Genomic DNA, 15,279 nt, shown 5'->3' on the forward strand with positions numbered 1-15,279 from the left:
GCTATCTTCTGATTTACTTCATTTTCTCCTACATATTTGAACTTCTGGTGTCTTGTGCTATGAGCAGCCACCTTCCTTTCAATTCTTCTGCACGACCTCAGGTAGACTCACCAAATAGGGTTCAGATCCTGCTCCAAAGGCTTGAGCCCATTATCCTGGCTGACATTCCAGTGCAGTATTGAGGGGACACTGCACTCACAAGGTAGGGGGTGTGAGGCTTCGAGATAATTTTTGGCATGAAGCCATTTTCCATGCTCAGCCTTATACCTTTCAAGGTGTTCCACTTGACCACATCTGAAATGTCAATGTAGAACTCTAAACCAAAAACGGAATACTGCAAATGCTGGAAATATTAAATAAAATACTCAGCAGTTCTGTGGGGAGAGTTACAGATGAAATGCCATTGTGCTGAAAACCTGTTTCTCTCCATAGATGACCTGTCGATAGTTCCTGCATTTTCCATTTTAATTAAGAACTCTAAAGCTGTTTGGCATTGCTACTTCACGTTCTGCAGTCCTGCCACATCCAGTCGTGAATAGTGGTAGACAATTAAACAAATCACTGGAGAAGGGAGGCTCCAGAAATATCCTCATCCTCAATGATGGGGGAGACCAGCACATCAGTGCAAAAGATAAGGCTGAAGCATTTGCTACAATCTTCAACCAGAAGAGCTGAGTGGATGGTCCATCTCAGCCTCCTCTAGGGGTTCCCAGCATCACAGATGCCAGTCTTCAGCCAATTCTATTCACTCCACGTGATACCAAGAAACAGCTGAAGGTACTGGATAGTGCAAAGGCTATGGGCCCTGATAACATTCTGACAATAGTACTGAAGATTTGTGCTCCAGAACTTGCTGCTCCCCTAGCCAAGCTGTTCCAGTACAGCTACAACATTGGCATCTACCTGGCAATGTAGAAAATTGCCCAGGTATGTCTTGTACACAAAAAACAGAACAAATCCAACCTGCCCCATCAGTCTACTCTCGATCATCAGTAAGGTAATGGAATGGGTCATCAACAGTGCTATCAAGCAGCACTTGCTCAGCAATAACCTGCTCACTGATGCCCAGTTTGGGTTCCGCCAGGGCCACTCAGCTCCTGGCTTCATTACAGCCTTGGTTCAAACATGGACAAAAGAGCTGAACTGCAGAGATGAGGTGAGAGTGACTGCCCTTGGCTTCAAGGCAACATTTGACTGAATGTGGCATCAAGGGGCCCAAGCAAAACTGGAATCAATGGGAATTAGAGGGTAAAACTCTCCGTTGGTTAGAGTCATAATAGCACACAAAGGAAGATGATTGTGGTTGTTGGAGGTCAATCATCTCAGCTCCAGGACATCACTGCAGGCGTCCCTCAGTATAGTGTCCTAGGCCCAGCCATCTTCAGCTGCTTCTTTAATGACCTTCCATCATGAGGTCAGAAGTCGGGGTGTTCGCTAGTGATTGCATAATGTTCAGCACCAATTGCGACTCCTCGGATACTGAAGCAGCAAGACCTGGACAATATCCAGGCTTGGGCTGACAAGTGGCAAGTAATATTCGTACCACACAAGTACCAGGCAATGACCACCTCAACAAGAAATAATCTAACTATCACCCCTTAACATTCAATGGCATTACCATCGCTGAATCCCTCACTCTCAACATTTTAGGGGTTACCACTGATCAGAACCTGAACTGGACTTGCCATATAAATACTGTGGCTACAAGAGCAGTTCAGAGACTACCCATCCTGCGATGAGTAACTCACATCCTGACTCCCCAAAGCCTGTCCACCTTCTACAGGCTCAAGTCAGGAGTGTGATATAATACTCCCCACTTGCCTGGATGAATGCAGCTCACACAACACTCAAGAAGCTTGACACCATTCAGGACAAAGCAGCCCGCTTGACTGGCACCATATCCACAAACATTCACTCCCTCCACCACCGACCCACAGTAGCAGCAGTGTGTACCATCTACAAGATGCACTGCAAAAACTCACCAAGGCTCCTTAGACAGCACATTCCAAACCCATGGCCACTACCGTCTAGAAGGACAAGGGCAGCAGATAGATGAGAACACCACCACTTACAAGTTCCCTTCCAAGCCATTCACCATCCTGACTTGGAAAAATATCGCCGTTCCTTCACTGTCACTGGGTCAAAATCCTGGAACTCCCTTCCTAACAGCACTGTGGGTGTACCTACACCACATGAACTGCAGCAGTTCAAGAAGACAGATCACCACCACCTTCTCAAGGGCAACTAGGGATGGGGAATAAATGCTGGTCCAGTCAGCGAAGACCACACCCAGTGATTAAATTTTAAAAAATTGGTTGACTGAAGATTCCGATAAAAATAACTTTTGAGATTGTGCTGAAGGAATAATATCAGGATTTAGGGGGTTAAATTATGAGGACAGGTCAGGTAAACTTGTGGCAGGATTTTTGGGATGGTGGGGTTTCTATGCCTGTCACCTCAAGCATCCTGGCCAATATGACCTGCCCCACAGCTATTTAACACTCAGTGGGGCATTAATAACCTAAGGTCAAGACATCCGCCCCCGTTTGGGAAGGAAGTTCCACATTGGACAGCTGTTGGCCAGTCCAATTGGCCTGTCAGCTCTGTAGTCCCAACAGTGTCAGGTTCAAGCGGTGGCTACTGCTGGGCCTACAGGCACTCGCCGGAAAACATCTTCATTATGGTTGGCTTTGGATGCCAGAATTCGGGTAAGCGCAGGTATTGACAGGCCCTGGCTTGCAGGCTGCACAGAGGGCAGGTGAGGGAAGTGGGGTGCTGGATGTGAGAGGCCGAGGATGTGATCTATTGGGGGGGTGCCTCCGATGGGCAAAAGGGACCCCCAGAGGAGATACTTTCTTTCCCAACGCCAGTCCACGCAGCAAAAGCTATTGGGCTACCCTCCTAGTGTGGGCCTCCCCCTGCCGCAGGTAAAAAAGTGGCAGGGGTGGGATGAGGCACTTATGTGGCCATTAATTGGCCACTTAAGGGCCTTAGTAGGCACAAGGACAGACCGCCCAACACCTCCATCACCCCCAATAAAATGGGAGACAGGTCAGAGAGGGCTGGTATGCAGTGTACAGCCCACGTGCTGCATTTTACGAACTCTCCCTAACTTTCAAACCAGTGGGTGTGGGGGGGGGAGGTTGCAGGTAACAATAAAATTTCACCCTTGGTTTATTTCCTTTGAGTACAGAAGGTTGTGATGTGTTCAGACTGTAGTATTTAAAATGTTACAGGTATTTGACGGTTAGAAAGATAGAAACTATTTCCTCTGGTCGGATGATCTAGGACAAGCTGATGTGGTTTTAGATATAGAGCTCTTCCATTCAGGGGTGATGCCAGGAAGCACTTCTTCAGACAAAGGGGAGTGAAAATCAGAAACCCTCTCCCGAAAAGGCTGGGGGTCAATTGGTGATTTAAAGACTGAGATTGATTGATGTTTGTTTGGGTATGAACGCTATGGAACAAATGTGAGTAAATGAAGCGACGTGCACATGAGCACTGATTTAATTTAATGGTGTTACAGGTTTGATGGTGGATTGGCCTCCTTGTGTTCCAGGATTCCTGTACTCTATTTGCCAACAGGCTGATCCTGTCACAGTGTTAACATTCACACACTAACCTGGAATGGGTACTGCCTATCCAGAGGACAGTTATCTTCGGTAACTACTGTTTCCACACACTTGATTTTTTCCATCTCGATTGACCCTTTCTTGCCCCCTCGTTTCTGGACAGAAAACAGAATGACATTAAATTCTTCAATATATAAGTGATTTCCCACAATCCCCTGAAGGTGCTGACTCTCTCTCCCCCTCCCCTGAAGGTGCTGACTCTCTCTCCCCCCTCCCCTGAAGATGCTGACTCTCTCTCCCCTCACTTCCCTGAAGGCGCTAACTTTCTTTCCCCTTCCCTTGAAGGTGCTGAGTATAGTTTCCTGCTTTAACGGATCATTCCTTTCTTGAATAGTGCACTTTCTCAAGTGATTAGGATTGATTTAAGCTCCTCTCTCATTTTTGTCTCTTGATTTTCTACTATTCACTTTGTGTCTTCTGGACAGGCATTTACAAAATACTCGTTCAAAGTCTCTGTCATTTCTTTGTTTCCCACTATTAATTCCCCAATCTCACCCTCTGAGGGGCCAACACTTTGCTTAACTACTCTCTTCCTTTTGATATATTTGTAGAAGGTTTTACTGTCTATTTTTATATTGTTTGCTAGTTTTCTCTCATACTCCAGTTTCTCTAGCTTTATTATTCTTTTAGTAATCCTTTGCTCGTTTTTAAATCTTTCTCAGTCCTGTGGCCTATCACCAATCTTTGCATCATTGTACCTCTTTTCCTTAAATTTCAATTCAGTTCAACTTTCTTGTCTTTTCAGAAATTCATTGCGGGTATATTACTTATTCATTAAAGCTAATAATTAGCAATGAAATGAAAAATTACACCATCACAAAAATCTGACTTGGACTAAAAATCATCTCAGTGCATTTAAGATAATGAGACAATAACACTAGAAAAGTCACATAAATTGAACCAATGTTCCTTAAAATTCCCAAAGGTCCCCCGAATTGAAGCCCCCTTTCCATAAATCATGACACAACCTGCCTCATTACCCTTATCAGAATTCATAAAGAATGTCACTCCCAAGAAAATCAAGAAAAAATATTCCATAAGCATGGCTCCCATGGGAGAAATAAGGGGAAAAAAGACAGAAAAAGTGCTAAAGAGCGAGAAAGAGAAAGAGACAAACAGACAGAGAGAGAGAGAGAGACAGAGTGAGACAGAGAGAGTGAGCGAGACAGAGAGAGAGAGAGATAGAGAGAGAGAGAGTGAGCAAGACATAGAGAGAGAAAGTGAGACAGGGAGAGACAGACAGACCGAGACAGACAGAGAGAGAGACCGAGACAGAGAGAGAGAAAGACAGACAGAGAGAGAGGCAGAGAGGGAGATAGAAACAGAGAGACAGAGTGAGAGACAGAAGCAAAGAGAGAGAAAGAGAGAGAGAGAGAGAGAGAGAGAGAGGGAGAGACAGAGAGAAAGGGAGAGAGAGAGTAACAGGCATTAATAGAAAAGGAAAACCATGGCATGAAGCTGACATATTTCTATTAGTACACCTGCATACCATCGTACATATTTTTTCTTTAGCAATTTAATACCATCTTTAATGTCCTTAGTTAGCCACGGGTGCTGAGTCTTTCTCTTACAGTCTTCCTTTCGATGGAATATATTTTTAAGACCATAAGACCATAAGGTGAAGGAGCAGAAGTAGGCCATTCAGCCCACTGAATCTGCTCCGTCATTCAATGAGATCATGGCTGATCTGATAATCCTCAACTCCACTTTCCTGCCTTGTCCCCATAACCCTTGATTCCCTTACTGATTAAAAAACTCACCATCTCTGCCTTGAATATACTTAACGACCTAGCCCTCTGTGGTAAAGAATTCCACAGATTAACTACACTCTGAGAAAAGAAATTCCTTCTCATCTCTGTTTTAAATGGGTGACCCCTTACTCTGGGATTATGCCGTCTGGTCCTAGGCTCTCCCACAAAGGGAAACAACCTCTCAGCATCTACCCAGTCAAGCCCCCTAAGAATCTTAAGATTTCAATAAGGTCGCCTCTCATCCTTCTAAACTCCAATGAGTACAGGCTCAACCTGCTCAATCTCTCCTCATAAGAAAATCCCTCCATACCTAGAATCAACTTTATGAACCTTCTCTGAACTGCCCCCAAGGCGAGTATATCTTTCTTTAGAAAAGGGAACCAGGACTGTTCATTGTATTCTAGATGTGGTCTAACAAATGCCTTGTATAGTTTTAGCAAGAATTCCCAATTTTATACTCTATTTCCTTTGAAATAAAGGCCAACATTCAATTTGTCTTCCCTATTATCCATTGAACCTGTATGTTAGCTTTTTGGGATTCATGAACAAGGAGTCCCAAATCCCTCTGTGTTGCAGCCTTCTGCAGTGTTTCTCCATCTGAATAATATTCAACTCCTCTATCTTCCTGCCAAAGTGCATAACCTCACATTTTCTCACATTATCTTCCATCTGCCAAGTTTTCGCCCACTCACTTAACCTGTCTATCACTCTGTAGACTCTTTGTGTCATCCTCACCACTTGCCTTCCCATCTATTTTTGTATCATCCGCAAATTTGGTGACAGTACATTAATTTCCCTCATCTAAGTCATTAATATGTTGTAAATAAATTGAGGCCCCAGCACTGATCCCTGTGGCACTCCACTAGTTACAGATTGCCATCCTGAAAATGCCCCCCTTATCCCAACTTTATGTCTTCTATTAGTTAGCCAATCATCTATCCATGCTAATATACTACCCCCAACACCATAGGCTCTTACCTTATTAAGTAGCCTTACATGTGGTACCTAATCAAACGCCCTTTGGAAATCTAAATATATTACATCTACTGGTTCCCCTTTATCAATCCTGCTTGTTACCTCCTCAAAGAATTCTAATAAATTTGTCAGGCATGATTTCTCTTTTAATGAAGCCATGCTGACTCTGCTTGATTAGATTATGTAATTCTATATTCTCTGCTATTACATCCTTTATAATAGTCTCTAACATTTTCCCAATAACAGATGTAAGCTAACTGACCTAAAGCTACCTGTTTTATGTCTCCTTCCCTTTTTGAATAAGGGTGTTACATTGGCAGTTTTCCAATCTTCTGGGACTTTTCCAGAATCTAAGGATTCTTGGAACATTACTGCCAGTGCATCTACTATCTCTGTAGTTACTTCCTTTAATATCCTAGGATGCAACCCATCAGGTCCAGGGGACTTATCAGCCTTTAGCTCCATTAGTTTCCATGGTACTTTTTCTCTACTGACAGTTATTGTATTTATTTCCTCCCCCTCTTTTGCCCCTTGATTATTTAATATTGGAATGTTATTAGGGTCTTCTACAGTGAAGACTGAAGCAAAGTATTTACTCAACTCCTCTGCCATTTCCTGGTTCCCCATTATTATTTCCCCAGTCTCATTCTGTAAGGGGCCTATTTTCACTTTGGTCCCTCTCTTCCTTTTTATATATTTAAAGAAGTTCTTACTGTCCATTTTTATACTACTTGCTAGTTTACCCTCAAAGTTTATTTTCTCCCTCATTATTTTTTTGGTCATCTTTTGTTGGTTTTCAAAACTTTCCCAATTCTCTAGCTTACCACTAATCTTTTCTTAAACGTCTGCCATTGTTCATCAACCGTTTTTCCTGCTAAGATCCTATCCCAGTCCACTCTAACCAACTCTGCCCTCATTCCTTTGTAATTATCCTTACTTAAGTTTAGCACAGTTGTCTCTGACCCAAGTTTCTCATTCTCAAACTGAATGCTAAATTCTACCATGTTATGGTGACTGCTTCCTTGGGCTCTTTTACTCTGAAACCATTGATTAAACCTGCCTCATTACACATTACCAGATCCAAAATAGCCTGATCCCTGGTTGGATCCACAACATATTGTTCTAGGAAACTGTCCCAAATACACTCTATGAATTCTTGCTCATGGCTACAACTGCCAATTAGATTTTCCCTATCTACATGAAGATTAAAGTCACCCATGATTAATCTACTGCCTTTTTTATATGCCCTCATTATCTCCTGATTTATTCTCTGTCCTATAGTACAGCTACTGTTCAGGGGCCTATAGACTACTCTCACCAGTGTCTTATTCCCCTTGTTATTTCTTACCTCCACCCATATGGATTCTACATCTTCCGATCCAAGATCCTTTCTTGCTATCATACTTATTACATCTCGTGCTAACAAAGCTACCCCACCACCCTTTCCTTCCTGCCTGTCCTTTCGACAAATCTCATACCCCGAATATTTAGTTCCCAGCTTTGATCTCCTTGTAAACACAGCAGCATAATGGCTATAACATCACACCCATCAACCTCTGTTCGTGCCCTTAATTCATTTATTTTGTTCCGAATACTATGTGCATTTAATTAAAGAGCCATTAATTTTGCATTTTTACCATTTTTCCCCCCTTTGACATATTTGCTGCTGTTTCTTTATGTTTGCACACTTTGTTCCTTCCTGTCACACTCTGGGTATCATTACCTAAATAGCTGCCCTGCAAGGCTACCAAATCTTTTTGCTTTGTAAGCCCACATATCCCCTTTCCAGAACTCTGCCCCTCTCTATGGCCCCAGTTATTTGGTTCACCAGGAAGCTGGTCCCAGCGCGGTTCAAGTGAAGCCCATCCCACCGGAATAGCTCCCTTCGACCCCAGTACTGATGCCAGTGTTGCATGAACTGAAACCCATTCCTTTCATATGCCAGTTTGCCATGTGCTCAGGAAGTAATCCCAAGATTATTACCTTTGAGGTTCTGCTTTCTAATTTAGCTCCTAACTCTTCAAATTCTTTCAGAAGAACCTCTTTTCTAATCCTATCAATGTCATTGGTATCAATGTGGACGACCGACAACTGGATCCCTTCCCTCCTACTCCAAGTTCCTCTCTAGCCCTGAAGAGATGTCCTTAAGCCTGGCATTGGGCAGGCAACACATCCTTCGGGACTCACACTCACAGCTGCAGAGAACAGTATCTATTCCCATAATTATACTGTCCACTACCATTACTACTTTCTTGTTTCCTCCCCCCACTTGAATGGCTCCCTGTACCACAGTGCTGTGGTCAGTTCATTCATCCTCCCTGCAGTCCCCGCTCTCGCCCACACAGCTTGCAAGAATCTTGTAACTGTTGGACAGTTGCAGGGGCTGAGGCTCCTCAAATGCTACCCCCTGGGCCCCTCCATACCTGCTTTGCCTGCAGATGCACCCTCCTGTCCCTGATCACAGACCAAATTTGAATGACCTAATCTAGGGGGTATGACCGCCTCCTGGTGCAAATTGTCCAGGTAACTTTCCCCCTCCCTGATGTGGTGCGATGTCTGCAGCTCATATTCCAGCTCCTAAACTTGGATCCAAAGTTCTTCAGCTGCAAACACTTGGTACAGATGTGTTCGTTCTGGATCACCTTGATGTCCAGCAGCTTTCACATGCTGCAGCAGCAACACATCACCCTACCTGCCATAGCTATTGTATTTATTCAAATTATTACCTAATTACTCTAATATCCCTGTTCTTTACACTTTATTCTAATTATTTTTTATACACACCAGTATCGATCATATATTTAACAAGCTATCTATAAGAAGAGAAAAAAAGACTAGAATCCTAAACACAAATTAAAGACCTTAGTTTTACTTTGAAGACTAGAAATACTCAGCAATCCTACTCACCAATCAGCTGCTTTCTGCACTCTTTTCCCTCTCATGGTATTCAATGGTCTCTCTCTCTCCTCGCACTTTTTCATTGTTAAAGGAAATAATCCTCTTACTCTCTCACTGTTAATGGTCCCGCTGCTCCTCTCATACTCTCTCTCTGTAAATGGCCCCACTGCTTTTTACAAGTGCTCTCTCTGTAAATGGCCCCACTGCTTTTCTCAAGTGCTCTCTCTGTAAATGGCCCCGCTGCTTTTCTCAAGTGATCTCTCTGTAAATGGCCCCACAGCTTTTCACAATTGCTCTCTCTGTAAATGGCCCCATTGCTTTTCTCAAGTGCTCTCTCTGTAAATGGCCCCACTGCTTTTCTCAAGTGCTCTCTCTGTAAATGGCCCCGCTGCTTTTCTCAAGTGCTCTCTCTGTAAATGGCCCCACTGCTTTTCTCAAGTGCTCTCTCTGTAAGTGGTCCCGCTGCTTTTCTCAAGTGCTCTCTCTGTAAATGGCCCCACTGCTTTTCTCAAGTGCTCTCTCTGTAAATGGCCTCGCTGCTTTTCTCAAGTGTTCTCTCTGTAAATGGCCCCATTGCTTTTCTCAAGTGCTCTCTCTGTAAATGGTCCCGCTGCTTTTCACAAGTGCTCTCTCTGTAAATGGCCCCGCTGCTTTTCACAAGTGCTCTCTCTGTAAACGGCCCCGCTGCTTTTCACAAGTGCTCTCTCTGTAAACGGCCCCACTGCTTTTCACAAGTGCTCTCTCTGTAAATGGCCCCATTGCTTTTCTCAAGCACTCTGGCTGTAAAAATTATGAGACATCTCCTTAAATGTCTGTCACTCCTTCTCTTTTGCCTTCCCTTTTAACCTTTTTTCCCATTCTATGTTAGCAAATTCTGTCTTCATACCTTTATAATTGCCTTTATTTAAGTTTAAGACCTTAGTTTCAGACCCACATTTCTCACCCTTAAACTGAATGTGAAATTCCATCGTGCTATGATCAGTCTTACCAAGAGGATCTTTCACTATAAGATCATTAATTAATCGTGTCTTATTACAGGTTACCAGCTCTAAAATAGCCTATTCTCTGGTTGGTTCCATAACATCTTGTTCTAAGAAGCCATCCTAAATACACTCTATGAACTCATCCTCCAGGCTACCTTTGCCAATTTGATTTGTCCAATCTATATGAAGATTAAACTCTCCCACAATCATTGCAGTACCTTTCTTACAAGCCCCCATTTTTTTTTTTATCATGTCCACGGACAATCTATACATGGCCCAGCCAGAACTGGACATATTTTTGTGTCTTGTTGTTGAATTCGGCAAGATCTGCAACCGGGCAGGGTTCCTCTCGTGATAGGCATTGCAAGAGATGTTGCATAGTCTGTGGCTCAGTTCCATATTCACAAGTTGTCGGGCTGGTTGTATATCCCCATTTGTTTAGTGACACCTTTGAACGACTTACACCAGTCCTAAGTCTGTTAAGGCACTTCCAGGTTGCCCAGTTGCAATTAGCTCCTGGGGGAAGGCTTTCATCAGTAGAATTTCCATCGCTGGGCGTTGTTTGAGACTGGCGAGCCAGCCTTTCCACAAGGCGATGCGGGCTTCAGATGGGGTTGATTGTAATGGAACAACACTGTTCATGAAGCTCTTCCTTGATTTTAGGCAGCTGGGTGTAGGTGTATGACCGTGTAGAGGGTGCCTCTCATCTGATGTTTAACAGAGTCACTCTTTCTTGCTGGCTACCGTTCTTATATCAGGGGGAGCGATACCCGCCAGGATATATGGGCTGTTGGTGTTTGTTGGTTTTAAACAACCTGTGATAAGTTGGCAGCTTGCATTCAGATCAGCATCCATCTTCTTAGCATGAGTAGATCTTTTCCATGCAGGGCAGCCGTATTCAGCAGTGGAATAGCAAAGAGCAAGTTCACTGGTTTGCAATGTTTTCGAGCTTGCTCCCCATTTTGTGTTAGTGAGCTTATTCAGGATGTTATTTCGTGCGCTCACTTTTGCCTTTGTCTTTTCGATGTGGTTCTTGAAGGTGAGGCATCTGTCAAGGGTGACTCCTAAGTAGATAGGGTGCTCGCAATGCATCAGTGTTGCTCCACAACAGGTTACATTAAGCTGGCATTTGGCTTCACGGTTTCTGAGGTGGAATGCACAAACTTGCGTCTTTGATGGGTTTGCACGAAGGTGGTTTTCTGAATAGTAGGATGTTAGTCCCTCCAAGGCCTCAGAAAGCGTTTTCTCCCCAGTGTTAAAATCAGTGCTTTGGGCAGTGACACATAAGTCATCAGTATATATAAAACGGCATGTGACACTGTCTATAGGTTGGTCATTTGTGCAGATGTTGTACAGCATGCTTCCCTAAGGAAGACCATTCTTCTGAATATGCCACCTGCTGCGCTTCCCACCTAGTTCAACATAGAACCGGCGATTCTGAAGCATGCTTTCTAACAGCTCTGTTAAGTGAATATCTTTTGTCATCTCTAGGATCTTGCAGAGGAGACATCTATGGTTCACTGTATCGTATTCTGCTGACAGGTCTACAAAAACAGCACCTGTTACCATTCCTTGCTCAAAACCATCTTCGATATGTTGTGTGAGGTTGAGCAGTTGGCTTGTTGTTGATTTGCCGGGGCAGAAACCTGTTTGCTCTGGAATAATCTTCTCAACTACAGTTGAGTATCAGGCGTTCAAACAGCTTATTGGTGTGTCAAAGCAGTGAAGTTGGCCGAAAACTCTTAGGATCTAAGGGATCTTTTCTGGGCTTTGATAGTGCTATTGCATGTGCCTTCTGCCAAATATTAGTTGCTTGTGTGTTGCCAGGCAGTGGTTGAACAATTGCAGGAGCCATTACTTTGCTTGCTGTCCAAAATGCTTTATCTGCTCCGTTGCTATGTTGTCAAGACCAATTGCTTTCCCGTGTTTTAGACTAAATATACCAGTTTCCAGCTCTTCCATGGTGAATGGTCCAGTGAAGCCAGGGTCATCGCTGTACCTCTTCCTATCTAGTTGTGCTTTTGGTTGTTTCTTGTTGATTTTTCCATTTAGGAGCAACTGGTGTGCAACTTGGTTATTAGACACATTTGGATGTTGAGCAGCTTTCTTGGGGTCGCCTCCAAGTTTGCGTATGAGAGATGACTTCTTGCGGTTTTTTGTAAGATCTGTTGTCTCTATCAAGGTGTCCCAGGTGTTTTGACGCTCTTGAGAGATACTTAACATCACCCTCTCACCGGTAGATATTGTTTCCTCTGAGAAGGGGTCAGATTCAAACATTGAGACATACTCCCAGTAGAGTTCAGCATTCTCCTTGGTGAGACCAGAGATGTAGTGTGCTCTACAAACTCGGGGGATCTTCCTTCTGACTGTTTTCTGACAGCTTTTGCAAACAGATTATAGTGCTCAGGTAGTGGTTTAATGTGTTTAACCTTGTGGTCAAGTGCTCATGTGAACCCTTTCCAATCAGCCTTCTTGAAGTTGAAGCGCCTTTTGAATGGTACGACGGTTGGTAACACTGCTGCATTTACCTGGATACCAATAGGATGATGTTGTGTCTGTGGTGTTGGGTCTGTGACAAGCTTCTTGCAGAAGCCAGTGATGTAGTTGCTGACAATGGCAAGATCTGGGTTATAACTACACTTCCAGCAGGCCCTGTGGAAGGAGGCTGGCAATTTAGGATCGTGTATGAGACTAAGCTGGTTAGCATCCATTCATTCTTTGACTGCTTCTCCATCGTTGTTAGACTCCTTGTACTCCCATTGGATACTGTGGCTATTAAAGTTTCCAATGAGGATCTGTGGTTTACTGTGCAGGTTGGGTACAGGGTTAGAGAAGCTGAAATCTGTGCCAGGGGTGGCTTGTACACTGAGGTCACTACTACTTTGCTCAGCTCTACAGTTAGAATTTCGATGTTCTCCTCCTCTGTTTTAGAAGTGGCTTCTACAACTGAACTACCTCTAACAAATACAGCACCGCCATATTGTCAATGAGGTCTTTCAATAACCAGGAACATTCCTTGTATTTTTGGGCAGTTGTTCTCATTTCCTCTGTGTGTCTCCTGCAGGCAGAGGACATCACACTGCAACTCATTGCATAATGTAGCGAGGATGTTTTGTTTAGCTACAGAGAACACTTTAATGTTAGCAGATATAACAGTCAATGTCGGTCTTGAAAAAGACCCGTGTTTCTGACATCGACGGCTTCCATATTCAGGCATGATGTTGGTGCTTGATCAAATCAGCAGTACGAAAATGTTGTATACACTACTTGCTGTGCGTGGTGGTGCTAGAATTGGTTGAAACAGGGCCGCGACATGAACGCTTCTACCTTGGCCCCCATTATTTTTTGATTTATATTCTGTCCTACAGTGTAGTTATTATCAGGGTGGCTTATTAACCACTCCACTAGTGACTTCTTTCCTTTGCTATTTCTTATCTCCACCCAAACTTTCTCTAAAAACTATTATTCTACATTTTGATCCTCCAAACCAACATCATTCCTCACTACTGTACTGCTCTTATCCTTTAATAACAGAGCTACCCCACCCCCTTTTATTTCTTCTTGTCCTTCTAAAATGACCCTTGAATATTCATATTCCCAGCTGTGGTCACTTTGCAACCATACATCTGTAATGGCTATCATATCATACTCATTTATTTTTATTTGTATCATCAATTCATCTGTCATTCAGGTAAAGAGCCTTTAATTCTGTCTTTTTATAATTTTTCCCTGCTCTGACCTGATTTTCTGGTGCAGTCTTATATTTCTACATTCTGTCTTTTCCTGTCACACTCTGGTTAACATTATCATTACCCTGCATTATTGCTGTGCCCTTTCTCTTTAGCTTTCCAAATTTCTCTCAAGTGAATCTTCCTCACACAATCCCCCACCAACCCTGCCCCGCTTCCCTCCACTCCATTATTTAGTTTAAAGCCCTCTGGGCATGATATGGAGAGACAGCATCATTAATGAAGTTGGACTATTGAGAATTGGTCAGAGGTGCCTGTGGGACATTGTGGCAGAGAGGTGACTGAGGCTGGCAGGATACATGTTTCACCTCCTAGATGTATGCCCCACCAGAGTGGTAGTAGAATGGACACCACCAGACAGAGGAAGAAGACCTGGCAAAGTACATTAAAGGGGGACTTTCAAGAGTGGAACATCACCTGGGCTGCAGTGAAAGAGATTGTGATGGATCAGGGCCATTTATGGAGTCTTGCTGCCCATTGACCTGCACAGGGCCGGAGGAATTAATTCTAAGTAAGTAAATAACTGCCTCAGTTATACAGCTCACCAGAACACTGGTCCCAACACAGTTCAGGTGAAGACCATCCAACTTTCCCTAGTACTGGTGCCAATGTCCCATGAATTGAAATTGATTTTTCCTACATCAGTCTTTGAGCCACGCATTTAACTCTCTAATCTGATTTATCCTATGCCAATTTGCTCATGGCTCCAGTAGTGATCCAGAGATTATTACCTTTGAGGTTCTGCTTCTTAATTTAGGCCCTAGCTGTTCATACTTCCTTAGCAGAACATCTTTCTTATTCCTACTTATGACTTTGGTACCCAAGTGGGCCACAAAAACTGGATCCTACTCCTCCTACTCCAATTTTCTCTCCAGCCATGAATAGATGAGGTGAATCCTGGCACTGGGCAGACAGCAAAGCTTTTGGGACTCCCACTCTTGGTTGCAGATCAGTGGATGTACCTCCCTAACTACACTGTCCCCACTACAACTTTTTTACTTTCCCCCACTTGAATGGCCCCATACTATGATGCTATGGTCAGTTTGCTCATCCTCCCTGCAGTTCCTGTTCGCACCCACACAAGCTGCAAGGACCTTGATCCTTTTGGACAATTGCAATGCTCTTCCAATGCTACCTTTTTGATCCTCTACCCAGCCTCACTCACAATCACACCCTTGTGTCCCTGACCACAGACTAAATCAAAATCACCTAACTGCCTCCTGGAACAAAGTGTCCAGGTAACTTTCCCCCTCCATGATGCATCAGAATGCTGTGGCTCGGACTACAGCTT

General features: G+C 43.7%; 1 protein-coding gene across 2 annotated transcripts in view; it reads right to left on the minus strand.

Moving 5' to 3' along the window:
- The window catches only part of btk (Bruton agammaglobulinemia tyrosine kinase), a 424,430-nt gene that overhangs the window by 362,165 nt on the left and 46,986 nt on the right, over nucleotides 1–15,279 (minus strand). For both annotated transcript variants that reach the window (XM_041196306.1, XM_041196307.1), the window contains exon 3: nucleotides 3,623–3,727. In XM_041196306.1, coding sequence (XP_041052240.1) covers nucleotides 3,623–3,727 — 105 coding nt within the window. The remainder of the gene's footprint in view (nucleotides 1–3,622; nucleotides 3,728–15,279) is intronic.

The sequence above is a fragment of the Carcharodon carcharias genome, chromosome 9, assembly GCF_017639515.1.
Source record: "Carcharodon carcharias isolate sCarCar2 chromosome 9, sCarCar2.pri, whole genome shotgun sequence".
Lineage (NCBI taxonomy): Eukaryota > Metazoa > Chordata > Chondrichthyes > Lamniformes > Lamnidae > Carcharodon > Carcharodon carcharias.